Here is a 27936-nt window from a genome sequence, read left to right as displayed (position 1 = left end):
TGTCTTACTGGATCTGCCAGGCTGCTTGGAGACGGGCAGGGAGACCTCAGTGAGGGGAAGGATGTAGACCTCTGGGCCATTCTGGGCGGAAGGCGAGGCCAGGACGGAGAGATCTGCCTGGTACTCCTCTCCCTCTGTGTTTTCGAACTCCTGGTGCAAACACACAAACTGGGATTAGTCATCCGCTCCAGACCATCCCGCCACTGAGACGGTGGGAGACAATGGCTCAGCTGTGAGGGCATGGAGATGCACTGAGGCACGCCCACCCAACCATATACATAAGACATGTGCATTGTGGGATGCTCTGTGTGGGTCACTGCAGAGACGCTGTAGGGGAACACACTAATGCATAGTGCTATTCAAACTGTCTACACAAAGCTCTTCTGTCTCTCGTTGTGTCTCTGCCATACGCAGTAAACTTTCATATACAAACCAAGGCTCTTATTGTGAAAAACACTGACTCATACAAACTGTCACTGTGGTGCTGCAATGTGGGCCCACGCTTTTACGCCTTCATATGTTTTAAGTAGAGAATGAATTATATATTGTAAAGTAATACCCCACAAAAGTACAAAAAAAACACTGGACAGGGACAGATATCAATGTGGTTTTGTGACCAGATATTTCAATATCATTATCCTACATTGAGTCTCTTCCTTCCCCTCACATGTAGCCTCACATCTTTAGGAACTGTCCTCACTCACTCACTAGAGGCTTTCAGACATGCTCTCAACTCCAGGGATCATCCGGACTTTCTCCAGAGGACGCATTCGTGTGTACGCAAATGTCCGCCTGGAAAGCCTCCGGACTTTCTGCGGACTTTCTCCTGCCAGTCCCCTGGTATAAAGTCCGCTGAAAGTGAGTGAGCACACGGCAGGAGATCCTCTGGGAGATTGACCCAGAGTGAGTAGGGGTGTCGATGACGAAACTAACATGCGGCAGACGCAAAAAATTACAAAATCAAAGATGCGGTGCAGTACACAATGAAGACAGCGAGCAAGATGTCGAGACAGCCGGTGTCAGTGTGCTATGAACAAAAACGCGTGATCAGTTATACGTTGCTTCCTGCCTGCTGCACCGACCCTCACCTGAACGCTCCAGAGATTTGTGTGTAAGTTGTGAACAGGTCTGAGCGGAGAAACAGACGTCTGGGCTAGAGACACTAAGAAGAAACTGCAGTGGAAGATACATACCCAAAGGAAACAGTATATGAACAGTTGACAAATTGCATAAGCCGCAGCAGGAGACACATCACACGGTAGACTACTCGCAGACTATTGTCATGAGTCAACAGTAAAACAACTGCATGAACTCATAGGAGACCTTTGGAATCCCACACATTCAGCTCAATTACAACTGCCCCATTGTTATGTATTTACATTTGCTCATGCGCCTCGGATTCTTTGTTCACACCCTTTGCAGCATTTGTTCAGCAGCTGCACAATTCCTGAGTAAAAAAAACAGCCCATCCATCCGTTATCTATATCCCTTATCCTTTGAGGGTCACAGGGGGAGTGCAGCCATTTGCAGCTGATGTTGGGCAAGAGGCGGGGTACACTCTGGACAGATGGCCAGCTCATCACAAGGCCAACATACAGAAACAAACAACCATTCACGTCAATTTACAGTCTCCAATGACATAAATCCAATCTGCATGTCTTCGGAAGCCGGAGAAAACTCCACACAAAAAAGCCCCACAGGGAACCTTCTGTGAGGCAACAATGCTAAAATATGACCAATAATTTAAACTCTTATTGTTAATTAATTAATAATTAAACGTAATGTCTCGCTCAAAGTCCTGCTGTTCCTATGGGATAAAACATATATTGCAGACTGTTATTAATTATTAATCTAATTAATTTCTTTCTTCGTAAATAGTCTCTATTCAACAGTAGCAGGGCGGGTACAGGTTCACACAGATTGTTATGAAGTAGTAGTAGATGAATGAGTGACTGAAGCCATGTAATTATAATGCCACGATTGCAATTACGTCCTTTTTCATATAATCTTACTTTGTAGCAGAGCGTTATGGAAAATCTCTTAGAATCAGGGTCTCCTCTCTTTTTATTGAGAGCCATTAAGTCAAAGCAGCTCTTCGCTCTTGTCCTGGGCATATCCCGCATCAAAGCCAAGTCAATCTAGCTGTGTCTGTAACACTGTGGCTGTGTTGGGGAAACCCATACTGGTGGTAGTGCAACGGGCCATCCACCCGTCCATTCAGTCCCCGGTTAATGAAGTGTTGTACCCATAAAAAGCCTATCTCCCACATGCAGCAACCACAGAGGGAGAGACGAGAGAGAGTGGAGAGAAAACAGGAGGAAACACTGAGAGAGAGAGAGAGAGAGAGAGAGAGAGAGTAGCAGGCTGGATTAATTTGAATCACTCTGTTTGTGTATGTGTTTGTGTGTGTGTTTACATGTGTCCAGTGTGCATACATGGGCATGTGTGTGTGTGTGTGTGTTTCTCATTCAGGAGAACCATCTGCCACTCTCCTCAGAGCGAACTGTGAAAGCAAGCACCTGGCTGTGAGTCAGCCTTGCATCGCTCCCCGGAGAGCCTTCAGTTTAGAAAGCACTTAATATCCAGCCTCAAACACTGCACGCTCCAGTAAGAGCATCGCGATGGAGAGGAATAATGAAGCTTTTTGGAACGACGTATTTTTTTTTTCAGTCCCACGCGAGCAAGCACACCTCACGAGTGAAATGTTGAGTGTCGAGCTGGTGCCAAGAGAGCGAGATAAAGAGTGGAAACCATTTAACCATTCTGTGATGCTGCCAAACGACGAGAGCGGCATGAAGATTTGATAACTTAAAGTTTGAAGTACACTAACCATTACAGCGGCGTGTCGTGTTTGGAATCACAATGAACCATATCAGAGACAAACATACTTTATTGACTCAAGTCGGCCCGTATAACCTGCACATTTTCATAATATTTGACATTCTAGCGCTGTCACATCACAACAAGAAGGTTGCCAGTTCTAGCCGTTTCTTGACCTGCGGAGGATGACCGCCGAATTGGGTCTGGACTTTCATCGAAGTTTACCTTTCGCACATGGACAGCGCAGCAGGAGATTCGCTGCTCGGACGCGTTCCCAACAACATCAAAATCTCCAGAGCGTTCAGGTCCCTCCCGTATACATTCCCTCTGGAGAATGTCTGTATAGGATCTCCTGAGTTCCTCTACGGAATCTGTGAATTCCCCCCCCCCCCCTGAAACTGAAAACTCTTCCGACAATGTGCTTTCTTGTTATTGTAATCTGTTCGTTAGCTTCTTCTACAACGTCAACTACTTTTACGCCTTTTTTACCAAACCGCTTTGAGTGGTCACCAAGGCTGTAAAAGCTCGGTATAAATACAGACCATTTAAAGACCATTTACTCTTTTGTTATTTATGGGGAATAAGGAAGTGAGCTAATCATCTGAGGAAACACTTGCCTACTGACCTTGCCTATTGATTTTTAGAGTGGCGTGGCAAAAGGCAGAGACTTAAAATTGATTCTTGTAATAAAGATACCCGCCTCTTTTCCTAGAACCAGCTCAGCCGGGCGGCACAGTGAACCAGCATGGGCCACGGTTGACAAAGTGAATTAATTGTTGTCTGATGCTTTTTACAGTTGGAGCGCCCCTCCTGTCACAAGTCCTTTCAAAGTAAATGGAAAGCAGACCCACATCTAACCTCCCACTGTTCCTGCAGGTTATTAATACACTACACACTTTTAGCAAATGCAACCTGGTTTGGGAAAGACACACACACATGCAAACACAGAAAAAGAAAAGTCCCGAAAGTCCAGAATTTGTTCACGGTGCCTCTCTATGCTGTGCTCATTAGTCACACATTTGCCCCTGCAGCGTGTACCTACCACAGGCTGTTCTCACCGTTCATGATGAACTCTGGAGCGCAGGCCTGTCGCTCACCACTCTAAACGAGAAACGAGAGGCTCTGCTCTCATTCTCTCTCCTGCACCATCCTTCTGCTTTTTGCATCTTTCTAACGAACAACAAAAAAGCCAAACACGGTCTTCATTCTCGCCAAATGATCTGCATAAGGGATCTTAACAGAAGGCTGCTGTTCAGTCGGGGCAGTAATTTATCCATTTATCCGAGTAAGTAACGTTAAAATGCACGAGCGGAATTGAGAAACGTTTTTGATGCTGATTCTATCCAACGAGCAGCCTGTTAGTGGGAGAGTCGAGGCTCTTGAGTTTCTCCCCTCCTCTCCGTTTGCCCCCTGCCTCTGTCAGTCTCCGTTAGCCCTCATCAGCCGCTCACTTCATCGCTGATGTTCGACACGGCGTGGCTGAGTCATGCTGGCAGCTGAAGGCAACACGGAGACAATGTGTGCCAGCCTTGGGTGGGTAGGAGTGTTTCATTGCATCATTTACTTTATACAACGAGGCAACAGTTCTCAGCAAAATATTTAGATTAGAAAAGTGGGCTGATCAGCACTGAAGTACCTATAATTTTACAATTGTGATGCCTCCAGGGAGTCCTTGAAAATCATCCATCCAACTATTAACTCGGAGCCAATCTCAGCGGACATTGGGCTGGAGGAGGGTAACTGGAGAAAGCCCCATACACAGAGAGAAAATGTCCAGCCCCTCCCTGAGAATCGGTGAATTGTTTTAGTGATTTTTGCTTCCAAAATTGTGTCTCATTCTAGCTTCTCTAATGTGAAGATCAGAGGTTTTCTAAAGACACAAAAATTCTTTCACAATATGAAAACTTTGGGCTTTTTTATATATTTCAACACAAAACAATGATTCTGTTAGACCGAGAAAAAAATCTGCAAAATAATTGGGGTACACCACGAATGCAAATAGATTTCACTACAACAAATATGGGGCAGAAATGTTCCCCCTAGATGTCAAGATCAATTTAATAATGTCAAATAAATGTATTAAATCAAATTAACTTAATAGAGTTGAGTTATATCATAAAATATAACTATATTTCATAAATGAAATAAATGAAAATAAATTCAATTGAATAAAGTCATCAACAGAAATCAACTCAATAGGTTAGGATGCTTTAACTTATGTAATTGAGTATATTCAACAAAAATAATTATATTGTATTAACTAAAACTGGCACATTGTTTTAGAGCAGCAGAAAAAAAAAATTATGGATACCTTCGCTTTAAATTCAATCACACAACAACAAGTTTTGTTAACACATTGTTTGTGAGGATCCTGATGCATCATCTGTAAACAAAAGTCTGTGCTCCCCTCACCCGGGGAACCAGCAGGGGGCAGCCCTGAGCTCACCTTGAAGCCCATGTCTCCCTTCTTGCAGCAGAGGCAGGCCAGCATGAGGAAGACGAAGGTGAAGAGGCCAGAGAAGGAGACAGCTACCACTGCCAGTGATGAAGGCCATGACAGCTCGCTCAGCGGAGCCCCATCTGCAACAATAGAAATTAACGCCAGAGTTACAGAGGGTGGAGACGGCAAACTGCTGGGTCATACAGGAAATTACAATCAAAATCGAGATGGAGGTGATTTGTACACACACACAGATGATTTGTGCCCTTCTGATTGGCAGCTTGATGACAGCAGCATGAGACACACCATTAGTATCCTCTTCTGTCTCCTTCTCATGTTTATAGAGTCTGAATAGCAAAGAGGCTCCTGTAGCTTAATTACAGTAGTTACTACTCAGTATGTGTAACATTCCGTTTCCATGTAAACAGCCGTGATGAATGGAAATATGTGCTGCGGATCTATAATTAGCTTTTTATTTATTTTTTCCTGTCAGATTCATCCACAGTGTTTCTGAGAAATGCTAAGTGTGGCTCTGTGACCAATGAACAATGGAACACAGACACATGGATGATAGTGGCTGTGTGCAATTATTTCTACTTTGTGAACATTTTTCACAACCGGTCATTGTCTCCCTGTGTGCGAATGTGGAGCACGCGTGTCAAGTTTGTCTTTTAGGCTGAAAAGAAATTGAGGACAGGCCAGAGGATCCAGATGTCAGGGTTTAGAGCAACTCCACAACATCTGATTTCATTCTGTTTGTCTGAGCGACTGAAAGAAACTCAGGGCATGTTGGAAGGGACAGATAACAACCACAGACACAATTTACTTGCAATATCCATCAATGTCACCCTGTACTTAAACACATTCATCCCCTAATCTATCCCTTTTCCTTCACACCCACATGAACCGCATTCATCTTTAACCGATCATAGGTTCACCTGTAGCTTTCAAAGAACAAATGCTGACCTGATAAAGGCCCACCAACTCTTTCAAACTCCATGCCCCGAGTTTGAAAAGTCTCATTTATCTCACGATCAATGGAAATAACATACAGCTGTTTTAACAGGACACCTGAACTTATATGCATGGGTTAAATCAGTTATAATACGAAGTCATTAGAAGTTCTTTTCTTTGAATAAGTTGTAACATTTGGATATTTCATTCAAACAACCCACAGTTACAATTTTTATTGCAGCAGCAGAACATAGTTAGGGTTTAGGCGTCTAGGCTCTGATTTGATCACTTCCCCAGATATGGTTATGAGAAAATAATGGGGAGTAATGTGCAAATATCTTTAGCCCCCTGTTGGAGCCTCCAGGTGGATGCTGGGCTGGTGGAGGGGCTGAATCAACAGGCAGCGATAGGCAGCAGAGGCATTGACAAGCAGAAGGAGAGATGAGAAATCGTTGCAGCTTAAATAGGCCGCGAGATCGGGAGGGTGTGTGTGATAACGGATTGCGGAGAGGGAGGAATGTCTGGAGTTGACTGCCTGAACTAGCTTGCAAGCGTCGCTCCATTTTTCTCCAACGCTTGGAACGTTCTGAATAAGATCTTTGCCTCTTCGCCTCAGACAGTATTATTTCTAATTTCCCCACGTTGTAATGAATCTGATGTATTCACCTGAGACCAGCATGTATTCTTGGAAAAATAAAACAGAAACAAAGTATTTTAAACGTCTTTTTCATCATTAGCCTTATCAATCTGACAGAACTCCCCCATTTGTCATCAATTTTTTTTACCAGACCTGCAGTTGCTCTTTCTAGGTGTACTGTAAACACATCATACCCTGATAAAGTATACGACTGGCATTTGTTCTCATTTCAGAATTCCCTTCATTGCCGTCTCTCACAGGTCTCCAGCGCTGACTGGTGCGACTCAGGGTTGGGGTCCGTGAGGCTTGTGTGCGAGCACTTTTCCAGCTCACCGAGTGAGATCTGGTGGTCCTGGCTCATTTGGCTGTGGGGAACACAAAACAGCACCGCTCCAGCCAAAGCTCCACCCTCAGGTCACGGCCACAAAGCCGACGCTCACGCTTGCACTCACAGATGGAGCATGCAAACAGACCCACAATACATCCAGGTTCCTGCTTGAGGTCTGGTTTAAGAAATACAGCATGCGTGTGTGTGTGTGTGTGTGTGTGTGTGTGTGTGTGTGTGTGTGTGTGTGTGTGTGTGTGTGTGTGTGTGTGTGTGTGTGTGTGTGTGTGTGTGTGTGTGTGTGGGGGCACTGATGCATCCATCTCCATAGTAACAACCTCGCCTTGCCAACATATATTAGTCGATTGGCTTTTACAGTGTGGGGAACCTCATCCTTTCCCCTCCTTCTCGTGGAAGAAAACATTTTTTGCTGATGCCTCATCCACTGGGACTCACTGCCCATATTTGCCTGTACTATGCAGTGACAGCTTGTGGTAGAGAAAGTGTGTGTGTGTGTGTGTCTGCATATAGTGTCTGTGAAGTGGAAAAGAAAGAGATTACAAAGCTAAACCAAGCTGTGGCCTTTCTAGATCCATCACATACCGCGACACACAGAGCCCGCAGCGGCGACATCACATTTGCTTTCCTTTAAATATGAACATTCACTGCTCTTATTCACTCCTTACGACATTCTGGTCACGCAGCAGAGTAATAAAACCAACAGCAATGTGCAGTACAGCTTAAAACAATCTTGAAAAGAAAAGCTATAAGCTGCGTAAATAAGTAAAAAAAAATTTATAATTATATTATATTATATTATAATAATCTGCTGCATTTAAATCTTATTGAGAATTGTTTATTAAATCTAAGGATATATAAATGGAAGGGTGTGAGTACACTGTGCAGATGGTGCTGGAGACAGTGATGACACATGCTGAATCAGAGGGCATGGCGACTCAGAGCTCGCTGAAGGACACGACATAAAATACACATGTTGTCATTTCTGGAGGAGACCAGTAGGTGGACTGTGGGGAGGCACAAGACCTGAGGCCAATCAATGTTTCAAGGTTTCTGTTTGCCATCACTAAGTACTGCCTCTCCTGCAAACATGTTTCACCAGAGAATTCAGAAAACACATGTGGAAGTTTTCAACATGAGAGATAGGAAGTACGAGATCCTGTCCACTTCCTCCCGTTGGTCACATTCTCACCAAAAAAACCTCATTCATCTCCGTGAGCTGACTACCGTGAAAAGTTACCGAGCCTGAGGCCGAGGTCACTGTCGAGCTCAGGCCTCTGCTTGAAGCAGATGGTGAATTCAGGCCTGGATCAGCTTTTTACTCTTTTTACACTTAATGGATTAGTCAAGGAAGTTCCCGAACCACTCTAAGTTGGCTTTGCTTTTTAATTTTTTTCATCCTGAGATATTTGTATTCTTTTAGGTTTTTTTTTGTCACGTTAGAAACCTCATCAACACGCCCTCGCTCACCGTGAATCCACCTCAGGATCTCCAGCTCATTTCTCACATGGGCTCATTCGGACATTATCCAGAGTATTTACTCGGCGGCTGCAGAATATCCAGAGCCTCTCACTGGCGTTCTCACGTACAGCCCCTCCGGAGAATTGCAGGAGAAAGCAAATTACTTTTTCGTAAAGTAGTATGAGGGGGCAATTTGTTCTTCTATATTCCTGGTAAAACCTGTGTTTGCATTCATAAGATCCACATGTGCACGTACACGCTGTGCCACCTCTTACAGGTGTGGTCCAGGTGCAGCTGAGCTCTGGGAGGTGACAGGTTGGTGACAATGTGGTGGTTTCAACACAGCCTGACTGAGGCGTTCAGATCCAAAACAAAAAAAGCCTTTTAAGCTTCAGTGCGTTGGAATTAGTGGACGTGCATGAGTGCATGATCGGCCGGGTGGAGAAAGTTGAATGAACAAAGGGCGCTTGGCTGTGACTCTGCCCAAGATGAGCAGTTTGAAAATGGATTTATAAATGGAGGGTGGACAGTCTTCATCTTGCTCCATTTATCTTCATAGTTCTTTTATTTCTTTGTGTATGATGCAATTGTTGGTCAACCTTTGTTTATTACATCTCCCTGTCATTGGCAGCTGGCCTTCACTTCATATTGGAGTTTTTAATCACCGTTCACTGCCAGACAGTCTAAACTGGTCACCCAGAAGAAAATACATGCAATATTTGAAGAATCCATCTCCTTCTCTCTCTGAGAAACTGTGAGAGAGAGAGAGAGAGAGAGGCGACCCCGGGGTGCTCCATAAATATTTGAGAAGCACACATTATTTCACCAGCTGCATGGCGAAATGAAAACAAAGCACTTTAAGCTGGGCTCATACCCGCTTTATTAAAAAGACTGGGGGAAGATGAGCCATGTCCTGACAGACGGGAGGGGAGAGCGATGGAGTCGCCCTGCCACCCCCACAACTCATCCCTGAAATCAGTATAGGACACAGTGAGAGCCAGAGAGAGGGAGGAAAAAAATCGGTTGGTGTCCAAACTTGAAGAATGAACGAGGAGGCGCTACTGCTTTATATTTCTAGACTAATAAGATAAGACTTATGAATAAGCTTCCACCCAGGAGGTTATATTTTCATCTGCGTTTCTTTATCTGTTAGTTCGCAAGATTAAGCAAAAACCAGAGGACGGATTTCCACAAAACTTTTGGTGCAGATCCGGAATGGGGCATTTGGCACTGGTATTTGTGTGTGTAAAATTTGGTGCAGCTTGATTGAATTTAAGAGGACCTTTGGGCCTTGGCGGGGGGGGGGGGGGGGGGGGGGGTATACAATCACTGAGTGCCATTTTTGCCTTTGTTGTTTGTCACACAAAAAATATGCAACCAATCTCCAAACAATTGTATGGAGGAGTGGGGCACGACTCAAGGAAGAACCCATTAAATGTTGGTGAGGATCTGGATCAGGGGGCAGAACCGGGATTGTTTTATTTCTTTAGCATTGTGAGATCGTGAGGTCGTTTTTTTAAACATTTGCATTGATTTCTCATGAGGTTATTCATAGTTCGGGATGAAAGAAATAGGGCATGTTTAGCAGAGTGATTTTTTTTGTGCAATTTGGTGCAGATCCAAACAAAGGAAATATCTTGATCTGATGAATATCAATTTATAAGGGGACTGTTGGACTCTACTGAGTGCCATTCTAGTCAAGTAGGCCATTTCACTCCAAACCGAGCTCAGTTTCTCTCAACTAACCTGTGACTAATCCAATCTTCTATTGATAGCGAAGCATTTGAGCACCTTTTGTCATGGATCTTGTGGTCTTGTCTTCTGTCAGTGTGTTATAATTTTGAATTGTGTTTGGATGGATGCCTCCTCTTTTTTTGCTGCAAAACAAATCTACCTACGGGTACAAATAAAGTTAAAATACCTAACTTTTCCAGTTGGGATTGATGACGTCTGGCATTGATCATTCAGACGACGGCCACACAAAACACCAGTGTGGGCAGAGGAACACACATTCCAACTCATCAGTGGCAGAAAAGAATTTGCTGACCGCTTCAGTGCCACAGAAAAAAGCCAGATAATGCAGGTTTACGACATGAAACTAAATAATGGACAAAACCATTGCTGTAATGGCAGAGTGTACGCTTCCTCCACACAGCAGTCAAATGCTCACCATGTAAATGCAAGAATAGAATGTGTGTGTGTGTTGTGTGTGTGTGTGTGTGTGTGTGTGTGTGTGTGTGTGTGTGTGTGTGTGCGTGTGTGTGTGTGTGTACGAAATGAGAATGTGGTGTGTTAAGCACAGCCGCTGAGCTTTTCATGGTGGATCATAAATAAAGCATGCACCACTGAGGTAGAGCTCTCTGTTGCTGTGCAGCTGAAGCAACTAAACAGCGGTTCTACTGATGCCAGTTCGTAACTACCTGCTAATACGTAATAGCGCTCATCGTGCATTCAACTATTCGGCTCGGAATGGACACGAGCAGGAGAGGGACAGAGGACAAACAGGGCGAGGAGAGAAAATATGGACGTTATCCTCCCACAATCGGCCATTACAAGGCCGGGGCCGAGCCGTGTGTTCATATTCGCACGCTAACACAAGAACACGCACCCACGCAGAAAGCATGGTCAAGGTGTTGCACTTGGGCTGCATAAGATAACTCAGGGGTTTCCGTGGTAACTGAGAATAGTCGGCTTGTTTTTGCTCCTGACAGCAGCAACCCTTCGACAAAGTCAACGAGACGGAGCTCTGACACATCACAGAGAGACAGAATTAAATGTCTGCCTCCCTCTGAGATACTGCGTTCTCCCCCCTCTACACTCTCCTCTTCCGTCTCTTCTTACTTCCCTCCATCCCTTTCTTGCTGGTATGGTTGCCATACATGCTACAAATGCACACGCACATCAGCTCATGTTTTTGTCCGAGGGACCAAGTGGTGACAGTGCTGCAGGGCGGGCACCGTGCCAAACTACACACCACTGCAATCAAATCATCCTGTGAGGTGGAGACAAAGAGACGGGGTGAGATTCAGCTTGAACCGCAATTAGTATTCAATAAAGTGGATCAAAGTGAGGAATACATAATGCAACTAATGTGTTGGGTAAAAGTCTAAAGGTTGATTTGTGGTCAGCAGCCACGCAGGCCGACCTTTGTGTGCGTTAGGAAGAATAAGCTGGCCTGCGAAAATGACCACATAGCTGCTGCCATAATTTAGGGATCCACAATTCTTCCACCTCCTCTTGATGCGTCCGATTGTTTAGCTTCGAAAATCTGTGACAAATCACAAGGAGGAAAGAAAGGAAGAGAGAGCCACATAATGAGAGACGGCAGGAGCAGCAGAAAGAGAAAAAGTCCCCAAATCTCACTGGGCTTACGTTTACATTTAGGACAGTGCTGCAGGGGCAAACAAGCTCTGCCCTGTTAGGGCTGCACCAAGTGGTTTCCAACAACAACAACAACAACTACACACACACATATATATATCCAAGAGTGGAGAGGGAGGTGGGGAAGTGCTTAGGATACAGCAGGCAGGAGAGGACAGATAGAGACAGTGGAGAAATATGAGCTTTAGGTTTGAATACAGGTCGTTTGAAGAGGCACAAGCAGAGCAGCTCTTTACATACATTATCACCTGCAAAGCTCTAGTGAAACTCTAGTGGTATGACAAGAGGTGCAGCCATCAACACATAAAGAATGATGAAATTTGGCTTAGCTGAATAAGAAGTTTTACGTAATTGACGGGGAGTTGCATGGATGTAGATATTGATTCTCCACTGCTTTAGTGCACGTGTAACTTAAAAGGACAATCCATGTGGATAAGTCATTGGCTCAAGTGGTGAACTCACATTTGGTGTTAAGATGTAATTTGAGTGTCTGTTTTAAAAGACTCGCTCGATGTGTCAGCGTTAAGGGACGCAGAGTGGCTCTAGGGTTTTATCCTACTCTTGCTCGAAAGCCCCTGGGGGTCAGTGGGCTGCATTTAGGGAGAAGTAGGCCTTGCTCTGACACAGCCTGGCTTCCCAAGAGGGTGAAACGTCCAACAGAAACCCTCTGTTACAGTCTGCACGGAGAGGGGAGAGTTAGGACAGGAGGGAGAGAGGAAAAGAACATTAATGCAGCAGTTGTGAGGTTCGGAAAAAAAACAAGAGGAGTGCACGCATTGAAAGCGAGAGGAGGCAAACACACGTGCGTGGATATGTCAGTCTCAGGAAGGGCTGACAGCCGAGGGAACAGCATGACATAATTAATGGCAGGGTACGGTATCCTCCACAAATTTACATCCTTTCTGCCCTTCCTGAGTCACGCTCTCTGTGAATGACTGCAGATGGCAGAGGGACGCACCGGCCTGCAGAGAGCCATGATAACTGTCATTAACTGGGAATGAGAGCCCAGGAGGACCACCATGGATCAGCATTACGGACCCGTCATGCCCGTCCCCTGACAGCCCTGGCAAGGGCACGCTGCTGGAATAAAGAGCTATCAACTTTGTGACAGACAGATGTTTACAGACAATTTAACGGATTATGTGACTGCTAAACCGGTATGCTGCATGTAAAGGTGCTAGCTGTGGTATTTTGCATCAATAATTCATGCATCTGAGGTATTATTATGATTAACGTGGGAATAGATCATTGCAGAGGAGGCCGGCCACCTCTGTTGGTCAGTGATTATTATGAAGCACAAAGAGAATCTGTTGCCGTTCTGCACAAATGGAACCAAAGCCGCTCATTGGCTGTCACGCTGGCAACCAGATGGTTAAAGGAATAAACGGAATGAAAGCTTGTTTATCCTCTTGAGTCAAGTACAGCAGGCAGCACGACTGAGGATTGAAGAATCCTCTCTGCAACAGGAAGCAACACAGTTATTTACATTTTGACAAGGACCTGCACTACGAATCCTGTGGGAGGGATCTATCATTTTAACCATTTAGTGGCCAATCCCCACAGTTAATTAACTGGTGACAGAGAAATGTTAACACATGCGGAGTCTTTAACACACCGGAAGGTTGCATTTACATCCATTTTTCTCAAAGGGACAGTTAATGTTGACAGATCTCTGCAACCGAGTAGGGGTTTCAAAGACTACTCGAGTGCATCGTTTTAGACCAGTTTTTAATCTGGGGGTTTAGCACGGCGCAGTAATAAAGCAAAGGCAGAGGCACCTATAGCAGATATGCAGCACAGTTGTTATTGACAAGCAGTTGTTTATATGTGAATTTAACATTGCAGTGTGGGCGCTGAAGCACCAGACGTGCAGCAAGAGCAAGAGCCGGGAAACAGATCCGGATGTACCAACCATGTAGATTCAGATGCTCCACTGAAATCAACAACACGTAAATACTTTACCAGAGCAGATGAAACAGTCAGCTGCAGTAAGGATGCACTAAAATACAACAATTCCAGCACTGTGCATAACCATCTAAAGCTACACCACCTTACGGCTAACGCTAGCAGCAGCAAAGTTAGGAGAAGCACTCCCGTGATTTGACTTCCTTTTGGGAAGAGTTGAAAACTATTACCCACCTAGTACGATGAAATGGACAGGTAACACACTTCTAGATGCAGTCACTTAAAGGTTTATGGTTTTATATTTTCAGTTAAATCTGGACTGAGTAAAAACCACAGTCACAAAGTTAAACGCTGATTTTGTAAAAAAAAAAAAGATTATGCATCTGTATTTTTACACACATACACATTCCAGCAAGAAGTGTTTGAACCCCATGTGAGTTTAGGACTCTATCAACACAAATAAGATGCATGTGCAAACCGATTGCAGACATAGAAATATGCAAGTCTTATACGCAAGTCTTATGATGCAGACAAAGCTGTGTGTGTGTGTGTGTGTGTGTGTGTGTGTGTGTGTGTGTGTGTGTGTTGCAAAATATCAGAGCAGACAAGTAAGTGTGAGTTATGCAGGCTACCATGCGGTCATTATTCCTCCCATGTTGTTGAGCACATACTCCCACTAATACAGATGCAGTGAATCCACACAACTCATTTTCCACCCCCATGTCTGCTCGGAGCTGTCTTCCTGAACACAAGACAATGCTTACATGATCTTTGCTCGTCTATCTTTTTTATTAGTACCATAAAACATCCTTAGAATCCATCTGCTACACTTGAACCGTGCTTCCTAAATATCTCCACTATACCTTTGACGACCACTTGAGGTGTTGCTAAATGGCTCTCTGGCATTTACAAGAGATTCAACCAGGAGTGATGGAGAGCTTGGTGACAAATTAAATACTGCACGAGTCCCTCTCAAAAACAAACCGAGCGCACACACAGGCCTTCAACGAGTGTGACACCAATAAACCCACATCCCCCACATCATCACACAAGCGCGCACATGAAGGAGACGTAGATGGTTCCCCTTGACTGCTCAAATCCACTTCATTCTTTTCCTAGTTCCCCCAGAGGCAGACTTATGTAACTAAAAAGCTTGGTGTTACACGGGGAGAGATAAATAATCAAATGACCCAGTCAGTGGGAGGAGCCCTAAGAGCAAGTCAAGATGCTATTTTCTTTACATCTTTCCCCTACTGCATCACTATCACCTTGGTTAAAGCCTGCAGTGTCCTGTCCATGTGCACGTGAGGACACATGCGCATGTGTCCTCACATGCACATGGACAGGACACTGCAGACACATTTCCTGCATGTGGAATGTGAATTTTATGCAATATGTTATGAAAAACCCTGTGTTATTTTCTGCCCACATCAAGGTACTGTCCATAACACTGCCCCCTCCAGGAATCAAAAGACACTGCTGAAAGATTGTTGGTGTGTTGTCATCCCGTTGAGTCTGTCTTCTGTTGTGTTGCATATTAAGTCTGCACGGAGAATGCAGCTTTTTTTAATTTGATTTTTTTTTTAACAACTCCCCTTACCACGATGAGATCTGCTCGCCTGCTGGGAGAGCTCTCCGTGGTGCTGAAGCAGTAGTATGCCAGGTGCTGGTTGCAGTAGTTGCCACACACGCTGGGCTGTGGTTTCCCCCAAGGATGATTTGTAGTCAGGAGTCCTGCTATGGTGTGTCCGTCCCCTCCACCAACTGCTATAATGCCGCGCAATGTGATGACGGAGTGGCCCCATGGTGGTTTTCCTCTGCCTTGGTATGTGTTTGTTTATGTGTGACTGTGTGCAGAGGTGGAGCACACTATGTTCCTACATACCCCGAGGCATAGGGAGGAAGTGCGGCTGTGCACGATGACTTGAGTGGACGTTACAGTTCAGACCCAGTCTGACTGTGAGATTTGCTCAATTCAGCAGAACACGGGACAGAACTTCATGTTTAATTAAAGAGTTTGCTAAATCCAAAACGGTGGAATTGTGTAACGTCGGTGGTGCTTTTTATTTTTAACCCTGCTTTTGGTTGCAAAATATGAGGACAGCCTGTTCAGCAGCTACAGCTGACTGACTGCTGTTCATCCTCTTGAAGGGACTCTAGCAGTTCTCTGTCCTTAGCACTGGCCATGAGAATGATTGGTTCCTCTCCACACGCCCCCCTCCATCACCTAGGCAACATTGATTCTCAGTCCAATTACGGGAAAAGGTACAGGATCACTGGTGGGGTGCTATTCTTATGGAAAAATCAAGATAATTATGACAGCGTTTGGCGATTTGCATTGTCTACTCCGGCTTCATGTAGTGATGTACTTGCTGCCAGAGTCCATCCTGAAATGTCCCTGGGACTCTGAGTCCCTCAGAAAGAAAATATGAACGTTTCACTGCACATTCCTGAGGGGAAATGTTCCAAACCTATGATCCCTGCCAGGAATAATACCCAAACAATTAAATTAGGAGATGCCCAGAAGAGCCACAGTTAGCCGGCATTTTGACCCACAATTCCACTGAGAAACAATTATCTTGCCTCAAATTAACAGATCTCTCATAGGTTTGTGTCATATTTCACTGCACAGGACCAGAGATGGCCGGATCCGCATCCACTACACAGTCAACCGTGAGAAGCTGCTCTCAGAATAAATATCTAAACACCAACACCCTATGTTTGTTTTACAGAACATCTTAAACGAGAGAATAATAGTGTCTTGTACTTTGCTTTACATAATAAAGGGCCTCAGATATCTCTTATTTCATATTGCATAATGTTGCAATGCACAAGGACATCTTAACACATGGCAAATAACCAATTTGACTTTCAAAAGGAAGCCACTGTCAGTGACTAAGAAGCAGCACACACTAAAAACACAGAATGAGAAGGAAGAGAGACACAAGATAATAGAGGAGGGTGGAATAATTGGGAGAAGAAGGATCAGCGAGAGTGTGCGGTCTGGTGAGGAGAGATAGAGCCTGACACTTGAGAGCCATTGGGCTCACTGTCATTTGTATGCTGAGCACACTGAGCCCAGTCCGGGGACTCTCTCGATCCTGTTTACTCTTTGCACACAGTTATTTATTCTGCTCCATTTCAGGGCCCTCGCTGCACAGCCATGACTTTCCTGCTCAGTGGTCCCGTAGCACTGCAGCAGCACCTGGGTTGTCCTTTGCCAGGCATCACCCCCAGCACCCAGAGGAGGATTGAACGCCAGCTTCCAAAGGGGCACAGAGTAGCGCAGACCTCAAACAACAGTGGGTCACCTCCGTGATGTTGTGGTCGGTCACCATGATGCACACATCCTGGTCATACATGTAGAACACACACACACACAAACACACAGCTGCAGTGGTGCACATGGGACCGTGCAGATTCACTGCAGGGACAACTTTTAACCCTCTTGTCACCATAAAGGACTGAGTGAGTGTAAAACATCCACATCTGAGCTAATCTGAGGTTTGAGCTGACTGTGGTTGATGTTATGGCGATGATGCTTCTGCTAGAGACTCAAAATAGATGACATGTACAATACTGCAGCGGCAGGACACCGTGTATGGCCTTGCATCGAGCACCAGAGAGGAGAGAACAGTCTGATCATGCAAAAAAAAAAAAAAACCTGCACGCAGGTCTGCAGCAAATGGATAAACGCCCCGATTCCAGTCATCCATCACTTGCATCCTTACCTGTGTCAAAGTGAGAGCTGAAGGCGAAGCTGGGGTTGAAAAATGCCGAAGACATGACAATCACATGTAGGGCAAAGACCATCCTCCTCGCTGCGTCGCAGAAGACAAGAGCCTATAAACACACACACAACACACACACACACACACACACACACACACACACACACACACAATGGCAAGGCTATAAATTCCCGACTCAGGTCATTTCAGATTCAAGTAACCTGCAGCAGAAGCAGTGATGCGCAGCGTCTTATTCCCTCACACCTCACAGAGAGCCCCCCGAAAACCCCGCTCCACCTTCAGCTCGAACAGATGTTGGCAGTGGTTTTCATCTCAGCACATCTGTCGGGTTATTATTCTTCTTCTTCTTCGAAAACAACAACAGTATCCCCTTCTTCTCCCCACTAGACAGGTTGAGTGCACCTTTGGGTCCTCTCCGTCACTTAGAGCGAATCAAATCCTGGGATTTGGAAATATCCCATCTGTGTCCCTGTCAGAATAAAACCTGGGTTTGCTATTTAACCCGGTTCACGTGCCGATTGTTATCCTGCACTGGCACAGCAGCTGATTCCAAAAAAAACAAAAGAGAGATGCTTCGGTCAACAACGTCCGTTGGCTTCAGAAAGACTGCGAGACATTTTGCACCAGTGGAAAGCAAGAGTTATTAGTTAGTAAAGGTGCTTCCGCTCCTAGCCTTCAAAGTAAAAGCTCTGTCTTTTATTTTTTATTTTGAAAACAAATTCCTCTTCATTTCCGTATTGCGCCACATTTCTTTCTTACATTATGCACACGCATGGTCAGATCTCTATCTATCTATCTATCTATCTATCTATCTATCTATCTATCTATCTATCTATCTATCTATCTATCTATCTAAAAAAATTGAAAATTGAAAAAAGTCGAGTAAAAGAGGTAAAGAAATTAAAAGAGGTAAAACAAAGGATAATCTCTCTGGAAATTTAAAAATAAGTTGAAAGAGGACACATACAAATACAATAAATAGAACCGTGTCAAATGAATGTATCTGTGAATTTTTTTATAGAATAGAATTAGAGAAAATAGAATGAAATACAATTTTGAACAAAGCATTTACAGAGTAACACATGCAAAGTATACTTTTTCTGACCTCTAGTGGTTGATGTTCCTGCTTTGTGGTGTATTATATTGAGTGAGTAGTTAGGACTCTATCAACACAAATATGATTCATGTGCAAACCGATTGCAGACATAGAAATATGCACTTGAGATGTTCAACATCTCAGCCCAAGTCTTATGATGCAGACAAAGCTAGTGTGTGTGTGTGTGTGTGTGTGTGTGTGTGTGTGTGTGTGTGTGTGTGTGTGTGTGTGTGTGTGTGCGTGTGTGTGTATGTGTGTTGTTTGGTGTGTGTGTGTATATATACAGTATAGAATAACAGCACAATGTGTTAGAATACCTCAACAAGACGTGTTGTTCTGTCTCGTCTATCAGGATGACAATACAGACCCAGATGCATTGAAAGATTGTGCATTGTGCGTACATCTCAAATGAACTAGAATGAAATGTGCATTGTTTCATATTGAAGTTAATCGTCGCCTGATTCATATTGGCTTCGATTTTCCCTGCGTTGGTTGTCGACGTCGTCTAAATAGATTTAAAATCTGGATTTGAAATGACTGAACCCACATTGTGCTGTTTAATCTGCACCACCTGATGAAAAGGGATACGAAATATACAGTACACAGTGTAGTTATGTTGATTGGACACTAGAGGCAGCACTGGATGGTTGATAGAAAGGCACGGGGGGGGGGGCTCATGTCTCAACTCCCCTCTGATCTGCAGGATGCACCTGAAGGCCTCCTGTCTTTATATAGCTTCATGTAAATCAGGAGGTTCAGAGTCAAATCACTGAACTGGAAACTGATGATTCAGTGATTAGTATTAGTCAGTCCTAGCTCATGAATATTAATTTAGAAAATTGTACATGTGCTTGTGTCCTGCAATAGATGCCTCATTTTAAGTTGCAGAAAACGTATTGATCTCCCATCTCCGGTTACTCCAACTGAAACAAAGAAACGTGAAGATTCAAACGTTGCACAAACCAGCATGAGTGACATCTGTAGGATCTCGGACAAATCTTTTAGAAACGATGAGCAGAAGTGAGACGGTTAGTAAACCATGAGTTTAACCACAGCTCCTCATCCGGTCAGTCACTCTGTTGACTGGAGAGTTGTTCCTTTTCTTTTCAGGCATCACAAATTCTGGAAATATTATTGGTCACCTCACTCTGCACAAAAACACACACCAGAGAGTAACAAGTGGATAAGTTCAGAACATCTTCACCGGCACAAATGACAATTCCAGGTTTAATATCAAGGTGTTTGCATTTTTAGTGGCAGCGTCTCTCCATGACTCACTTTCCTCCCTCCCAGGATGCACCTGCACGCCTCCTCTCTCGTAGCTCCATGTGAACAAAGAGGTCGGTGTCAGTGAAATCCCAAAGTTTAAAAGGAAAAGTCTTGAACAACTTCATTATATTACATCCAACACAAAACGTTTCTGTAATATCAATTTAGATCCTGTAATCAACTCTTATATTCATCTTAACATTCACACTGTCCTATATGCAGAGAACATTATATGAAGATATTCAATTATTGACTGAAGGATTTAATGATGTATTTAATTGGGGGAATATATATGTTTGCCACTTGGAAATTCATCAACATAAAACCATTATCTAAGTGTCAAATAGATCTAACTGAAGCTCCTCCTCCTGTCCCTCTCTCAGTTTCAGGTTTGTATTAAATTGCTCCTCCAGCACCTCCTCTCCTCATCCTCCAAACCCTCTCATCTGACCCTCATCTCCCTCTCAAGTGACAAGGCCACTCTCAGCACACACTGCAACATGCTGGGGACCCTCTGCACTCTCATCACCGCTCTAACATGTAAGGAGGCTGACTTACTGCAGCTCCGGCCTCGTGTTGGATTCATCAGTCTGTGTGTTTCTCTTGACTCTGTGTGGTCTTGTTGTTTCCAGGTGTGAGTGGTGTGACGGTGGTGACACAGAAGCCTCCTGTTGTGACCGTGAGGAAAGGAGAGACAGTCACCATGGACTGTAACCTGGGGACTGTTACTGGCTATTATGCTCTGGTATAAACAGATTCCAGGAGGAGTTCCTCAGTATGTACTGAGTTTCATCATGGATAGCTCTCCAACCTATGGTTCTGGTTTCTCTTCTCCCAAATTCACATCCACTCATCAGTCGACAACAGATTATCGTTTGATCATAAACAACGTGGAGGAGGGAGACTCTGCTGTTTATCACTGTACACATGGGACGACTCTGCTAATGAACTGTATCACAGTGATTTACACTGTGACAAAAACCTCCTCACTTAACACTTCTGCTTTTTCTCCTGCTGACACATGTTGACCGACTGTGAAGCCATCAGGTGATGCTCTCTGTCCACAGAAGTTGAAACCTCTGATTATACGTATATATAATATACAAAATGTAAATGTTAAAACATCCCAGATTATTTTCCTGGATTATACACAAATCTAAATTTTGTGATTATTATATCTGATAAGCTTTAACAAAAAAAGCACAACACTAAAGCACAAATCATGATCTCAGAAAAGTTTTAAAATTGTTGTAATAATTATTGTTTGCAAAAATGTTAATAAACTTTCCACTCATCATGAAACAATCAATTAACAGGAAGTGAGCAACAAAATCAATGTGTTCATTTGCTGATTTAAATTTCCTCAATGTAATAAAAGTGTGACGCACATCTAGTGATGGTTGAGGTGATTAGTTATTCTATACCAATCTAACTGCTTTACCATTCCTTCATTTATATGCTTCTTCATCGATGTTGATGATTAATACAATTTCCCAAAATTACAAATAAATTCAAGTCCTAATCAGAGCAGCTCACAAACAGGACGTCAGCAGAAATGTTATCTGTGAAATCACATCAGTATTAACCACAGGTATTAAACCCCCATGTTTAATACTGCAGATAATGTGACAGCTTAGTTAGAATAATTAAATTCCCTGTTTGTTTCTTTTTCTAACAGATGCATTGTTGCCTTTTAGCATTTGTCATTGGAGAACCATAGTCAACTGAAGTTTTCACACTCTGACTCCTGGGAAGGAGAAAACTTGTTGTATATGTTCCCCTCCATGTCTCCAGTTTCCACACATACTGCTGATTAGATAAAAACATTATTTTAAATAGAGCTGACACTGACTTTTTATTTAATTAGGGCTTAAATAAGGAGAGCGGGTGCACAGGTGCATCTGGGAAGGAGAAAAAAGGTGGAGTGGAGAGGTGATGCTTCCGAGGATGAAAATTCAGTTCAGTTACTACAGGTTTATGAACGTTACTACATTGATTCACTAAACCAAAATAAGGGAAAACTCATTTTGCTCTCTGAGCCATTTTGTGCTTTTTCAAGTATAAGTAATTTTACTGACAAAAACAGAAACAAACTTTGCTGTCATTTGTGTTGAGAAACGTTACAGCAGAATCAGGCGCTGGTGAAGTTATTGTTAATGATATCAAAATATCATTGTCTCAGCTGCAGTGAGAACAAACTATTTCAGACGTGTTTTGGAATAATGATTTTTTATTGAAAGCAACAGTGCAAAGTTGATAGAACACCACCACCCAACCCTCACAACGTGTGTCACAAGCATACAAACGCATTTTCCTGCATGAAACAAAGCACAAACAGGAAAAAAGAAGCAGGTTTTAAATGGTCATTCTGCTCCTCTGTTATTCTTCAGTGGTGCAGACGGACTTGTTGATGTTTTCTCTGACGTCTGGGAGCCCAGAGACACTTTACATGTGTAAAGCTTGTCCATGTTCCAGTCACGTCTGGATGGCCAGATAGCTGCTGATTTGGAAAGTCTGGTCCGGTTGTTGGACGGCGGTGCTGGTAGAGATCCCACTGCTCACTGGACTCCCACCGACCAACCAGGTCACTTCTGCTAAAGGCACAGACTGACTGGACAGACAGAGCAGAGTGGCTTTGTTGGAGCAGAGCTCAGCACTGGACGGAGGGAAGACAGTCAGGACAGGAGGAGAGAGGCTGGAGCCTGGAAATACAACAAGGACATTAATTACTAGGAATATACTGATTGATGGAAAACATGACAGTCTCAGTGAAGGATAAAGAGTTTTCATGCTGCAGAAGCATCTAAAATATTACAGTTTGTCTTTTTTAATTAACACTGTTCATAGAATATGATCCATAAGTCTTTCAAACATTATACATTTATTGATTGTGTCTAACAAAATCATATTTGTTTTCCAATACAACGATTTCAGTCAGTGAGAAATTATGACATTTAAGTTCTTACTTTTTGTGTTTATCTAATAACCAAAGACGATTTAAAAAGAAATTAAGATACGTTAAAAACTAATCCTATGAAGCAAACAACAAAGACAGTGGATCATCATTGTTATTGTAAAGGTAAATAGATTTTACAAAGATTAAATTTCTCACAACATGTGGAACTGAATATTATATAAGTATATTCTTATTAAAAACAGGCGAATCATTTGTAGAAAACATTTCCAGTCTTGTGATCATTGGCACATTTCTGTGTCAAATACAAAGTGTGGTATCAAGGCAAAGCTGATATACAAAAATATAACAATCTTAAATTCACCAAATACAATGTTAAAAGTTTTACAGAATCAACAAACACACATTTATTCTTTTCTGTCCATTTGGGCCGGATACAAAATATCAATTGTGTTTATTGAGTTAAAAAGTTCTTACCTGTCACAATCAGCTTGGTCCCTTGTCCGAATACCACAGTGATTCAGTTTGTGCACATGGCTGTACAAAAACCTCCTGACGCTCTCTGAGGGGAGTGGAGCTGAAACTTCCTGTTGAGACCAACGTTCACTGTGAACGTCTCATTCTCTTCATCAGTCTGTTTATTTACTAATTAAAAAAACTGCTGCACTTGTTTCAAACATTGTGTCTGCAGGAGAATTTATTCAATCACCCTGAATGTTTTTCTTGACTTATAGTGTTTGATGTTGGTCGGGTATGTTGACAGCAGCTGAGTGTCCCTCCCTGAGGTTTTTGTCACAGTGTGAATCATTGTGATACGTTTCTTTAGCAGAGCTGTCCCATGTTTGACAGTAATAAACAGCAGAGTCTCCCTCCTCCACGTTGTTTATGATCAAACGATAATCTGTTGTCGACTGATGAGTGGATGTGAATTTGGGAGAAGAGAAACCAGAACCATAGGTTGGAGAGCTATCATGATAAAACCTCAGTACATACTGAGGAACTCCTCCTGGAATCTGTTTATACCAACGAGCAGCGTGCAGTAACAGTCCCCAGGTTACAGTCCATGGTGACTGTCTCTCCTTTCCTCACGGTCACAACAGGAGGCTTCTGTGTCACCACCGTCACACCACTCACACCTGGAAACAACAAGACCACACGGAGTCAAGAGAAACACACAGACTGATGAATCCAACACGAGGCCGGAGCTGCAGTAAGTCAGCCTCCTTACATGTTAGAGCGGTGATGAGAGTGCAGAGGGTCCCCAGCATGTTGTCAGTGTGTGCTGAGAGTGGCCTTGTCACTTGAGAGGGTGATGAGGGTCAGATGAGAGGGTTTGGAGGATGAGGAGAGGAGGTGCTGGAGGAGCAATTTAATACAAACCTGAAACTGAGAGAGGGACAGGAGGAGGAGCTTTGGTTAAGTCTGCATGGTTTGTCATGTGCACTTTAATCCTCTTTATGGAGAAATATTTCATCTGTCCATTATTCTCAGTGTAGGTGAATACTTTCATTGATTTGTGTGTTTTAAAGTGTTTCCATTATTTTGCAAACTTAAAGGGATAGTTCACCAAAAAATTTAAATCACTCATTATTCACCACTATGCCGATGGAGGGGTGGGTGAAGTGTTTGAGTCCACAAAACACTTTTGGATTTCAGGAGTAAACAGCGTTGCAGCCAAATCCAATATAACACGAAAGGAGGTAATTTACACCATGTTTTTAGTCTGAATGTTCTCTGTGATCTACGTGTGAACGTGGCTCCAGAGGAGGATATCAGAGGATATTAAGACTAAAAACATGGTGTAAATGAAGCTGGTTCAGGTGAGATTTGAATGTCAGGGCTTAGGACACTTGGATGACATCACAGGAGCAGTATAGAGGCTTGATATTGTTTTTTTTCAGTAATGAGTGAATTTTCAGTTTTGGGTGAACTATCCCTTTAAGTCACAGTTAAAATCACCATCATCAAGATTTAGTTAGTCAACAACAATCATCTATTTAGGATATGAACATAATTTAAACACATCACAGTTAAAATGTGTATGATTGACCAAATAGCACTTATTAAAACAGTGGTGTGTTTGCAGTCAGGGACAGTTTCCTGTCATTCTACACAGGTCTGACCCTTGACCTTTTCATTTACATGAAGTTATAAATCAGGAGAGGCGGCCTGCAGGTGCATCCTGGGTAGGAAGAGGGTGAGGTTGAGAGGTTACGCTTCACTGATAAAAACTCTGTTTCAGTTGCAGCTCATTTGACTGTTCTGACGTGTCAACTGCTCATGAAATCACATTGTTTTTTTTGTATTGAATGATTCTGAATGTAACAGAATGAAGCATGACAGTGTAAGTAAATGATGAATAATTGTCATGCTTCAGAAGAGTCTAAAATGTTCACATTTGTTTTTTTAATGACCTGTGGGTGGCGTGTATTTCTTTACTTTTAAATGTAGGTAGGTAGGCATGGTATGCATTATTTAAGTGATGTATGTGTGGACTATTAATAAATACATTTAAATGGTTTAAAGAAATGTCAATCACCACCGTCACACATCTTAGAGCAGTGATGAGAGTGCAGACAGTTGTCATTGTAAGCTGTGGTGATCGTTGACTGGATCATTGATAGAAAGGCACAGGGGGGGGGGGGGGGGCTCATGTCTCAACTCCCCTCTCTGATCTGCAGGATGCACCTGAAGGCCTCCTGTCTTTATATAGCTTCATGTAAATTAGGAGGTTCAGAGTCAATTCACTGGACTGGAAACTGATGATTCAGTGATTAGTATTAGTCAGTCCTAGCTCATGAATATTCATTGTGAAAATATGTGCATGTGCTTGTGTCCTGCAATAGATGCCTCATTTTAAGTTGCAGAAAACGTATTGATCTCCCATCTCCGGTTACTCCAACTGAAACAAAGAAATGTGAAGATTCAAACGTTGCACAAACCAGCATGAGTGACATCTGTAGGATCTCGGACAAATCTTTTAGAAACGATGACAGAAGTGAGACGGTTAGTAAACCATGAGTTTAACCACAGCTCCTCATCCGGTCAGTCACTCTGTTGACTGGAGAGTTGTTCCTTTTCTTTTCAGGCATCACAAATTCTGGAAATATTATTGGTCACCTCACTCTGCACAAAAACACACACCAGAGAGTAACAAGTGGATAAGTTCAGAACATCTTCACCGGCACAAATGACAATTCCAGGTTTAATATCAAGGCGTTTGCATTTTTAGTGCAGCAGCGTCTCTCCATGACTCACTTTCCTCCCTCCCAGGATGCACCTGCCCTCCTCTCTAGTAGCTCCATGTGAACAAAGAGGTCGGTGTCAGTGAAATCCCAAAGTTTAAAAGGAAAAGTCTTGAACCAACTTGATGATATTACATCAACACAAAACGTTTCTGTAATATCAATTTAGATCCTGTAATCAACTCTTATATTCATCTTAACATTCACACTGTCCTATATGCAGAGAACATTATATGAACATATTCAATTATTGACTGAAGGATTTAATGATGTATTTAATTGGGGGAATATATGTGTTTGCCACTTGGAAATTCATCAACATAAAACCATTATCTAAGTGTCAAATAGATCTAACTGAAGCTCCTCCTCCTGTCCCTCTCTCAGTTTCAGTGTTGTATTAAATTGCTCCTCCAGCACCTCCTCTCCTCATCCTCCAAACCCTCTCATCTGACCCTCATCACCCTCTCAAGTGACAAGGCCACTCTCAGCACACACTGACAACATGCTGGGGACCCTCTGCACTCTCATCACCGCTCTAACATGTAAGGAGGCTGACTTACTGCAGCTCCGGCCTCGTGTTGGATTCATCAGTCTGTGTGTTTCTCTTGACTCCGTGTGGTCTTGTTGTTTCCAGGTGTGAGTGGTGTGACGGTGGTGACACAGAAGCCTCCTGTTGTGACCGTGAGGAAAGGAGAGACAGTCACCATGGACTGTAACCTGGGGACTGTTACTGCCGTACTGCTAGCTGGTATAAACAGATTCCAGGAGGAGTTCCTCAGTATGTACTGGAGTTTCATCATGGATGGAGTCTACAAGCTATGGTTCTGGTTTCTCTTCTCCCAAATTCACATCCACTCATCAGTCGACAACAGATTATCGTTTGATCATAAACAACGTGGAGGAGGGAGACTCTGCTGTTTATCACTGTAGCACATGGGACGACTCTGCTAGTGAAACTGTATCACAGTGATTTACACTGTGACAAAAACCTCCTCACTTAACACTTCTGCTTTTTCTCCTGCTGACACATGTTGACCGACTGTGAAGCCATCAGGTGATGCTCTCTGTCCACAGAAGTTGAAACCTCTGATTATACGTATTATAATATAGCAAAATGTAAATGTTAAAACATCCCAGATTATTTTCCTGGATTAAACAAATCAAATTTTTGTGATTATATATATCTGATAAGCTTTAACAAAAAAACACTAAAGCACAAATCATGACTCAGAAAAGTTTTAAATTTTTAATAATTATTTTTCAAAAATGTTAATATAACTTTCCACTCATCATGAAACAATCAATTAACAGGAAGTGAGCAACAAAGAATCAATGTGTTCATTTGCTGATTTAAATTTCCTCAATGTAATAAAAGTGTGACGCACATCTAGTGATGGTTGAGGTGATTAGTTATTCTATACCAATCTAACTGCTTTACCATTCCTTCATTTATATGCTTCACTCATCATGTGTGATGATTAATATGATTTCCACAAAATTACTAAATAAATTCAAGTCCTAATCAGAGCAGCTCACAAACAGGACGTCAGCAGAAATGTTCTCTGTGAAATCACATCAGTATTAACCCACAGGTATTAAACCCCCATGTTTAATACTGCTGATTGTGACAGCTTAGTTAGAATAATTAAATTCCCTGTTTCTTTCTTTTTCTAACAGATGCATTGTTGCCTTTTTAGCATTTGTCATTGGAGAACCATA

General features: G+C 43.0%; 1 protein-coding gene, 1 pseudogene and 2 gene segments (V, D, J or C); 2 read left to right on the top strand and 2 right to left on the bottom strand.

The window, feature by feature from the left end:
* aatka (apoptosis-associated tyrosine kinase a) overlaps positions 1–18308 on the bottom strand; it is a 30258-nt gene extending 11950 nt beyond the window's left edge. Inside the window, exons 1-4 of the mRNA XM_034593970.1 lie at positions 17937–18308; positions 17673–17784; positions 5267–5400; positions 9–150 (exon numbers count right to left, since the gene is read on the bottom strand). Coding sequence (XP_034449861.1) covers positions 9–150; positions 5267–5400; positions 17673–17754 — 358 coding nt within the window. The 5' untranslated portion in view covers positions 17755–17784; positions 17937–18308. The remainder of the gene's footprint in view (positions 1–8; positions 151–5266; positions 5401–17672; positions 17785–17936) is intronic.
* Positions 18309–20558: 2250 nt separating this feature from the next.
* Positions 20559–21052, top strand: LOC117766080. The segment is given in 2 exon segments: positions 20559–20598; positions 20691–21052. Coding segments are annotated over 2 exon segments (402 nt in total).
* A 1245-nt stretch (positions 21053–22297) lies between these two features.
* LOC117766689 lies at positions 22298–24415 on the bottom strand (annotated as a pseudogene).
* Positions 24416–26357: 1942 nt separating this feature from the next.
* LOC117766694 lies at positions 26358–27278 on the top strand. The segment is given in 2 exon segments: positions 26358–26759; positions 26852–27278. Coding segments are annotated over 2 exon segments (376 nt in total).
* The last annotated feature ends 658 nt before the right edge of the window (positions 27279–27936 follow it).

The sequence above is a fragment of the Hippoglossus hippoglossus genome, chromosome 8, assembly GCF_009819705.1.
Source record: "Hippoglossus hippoglossus isolate fHipHip1 chromosome 8, fHipHip1.pri, whole genome shotgun sequence".
Lineage (NCBI taxonomy): Eukaryota > Metazoa > Chordata > Actinopteri > Pleuronectiformes > Pleuronectidae > Hippoglossus > Hippoglossus hippoglossus.
Note: the sequence above shows the minus strand (reverse complement) of the source record. Positions and strands in the feature narration are given on the sequence as shown.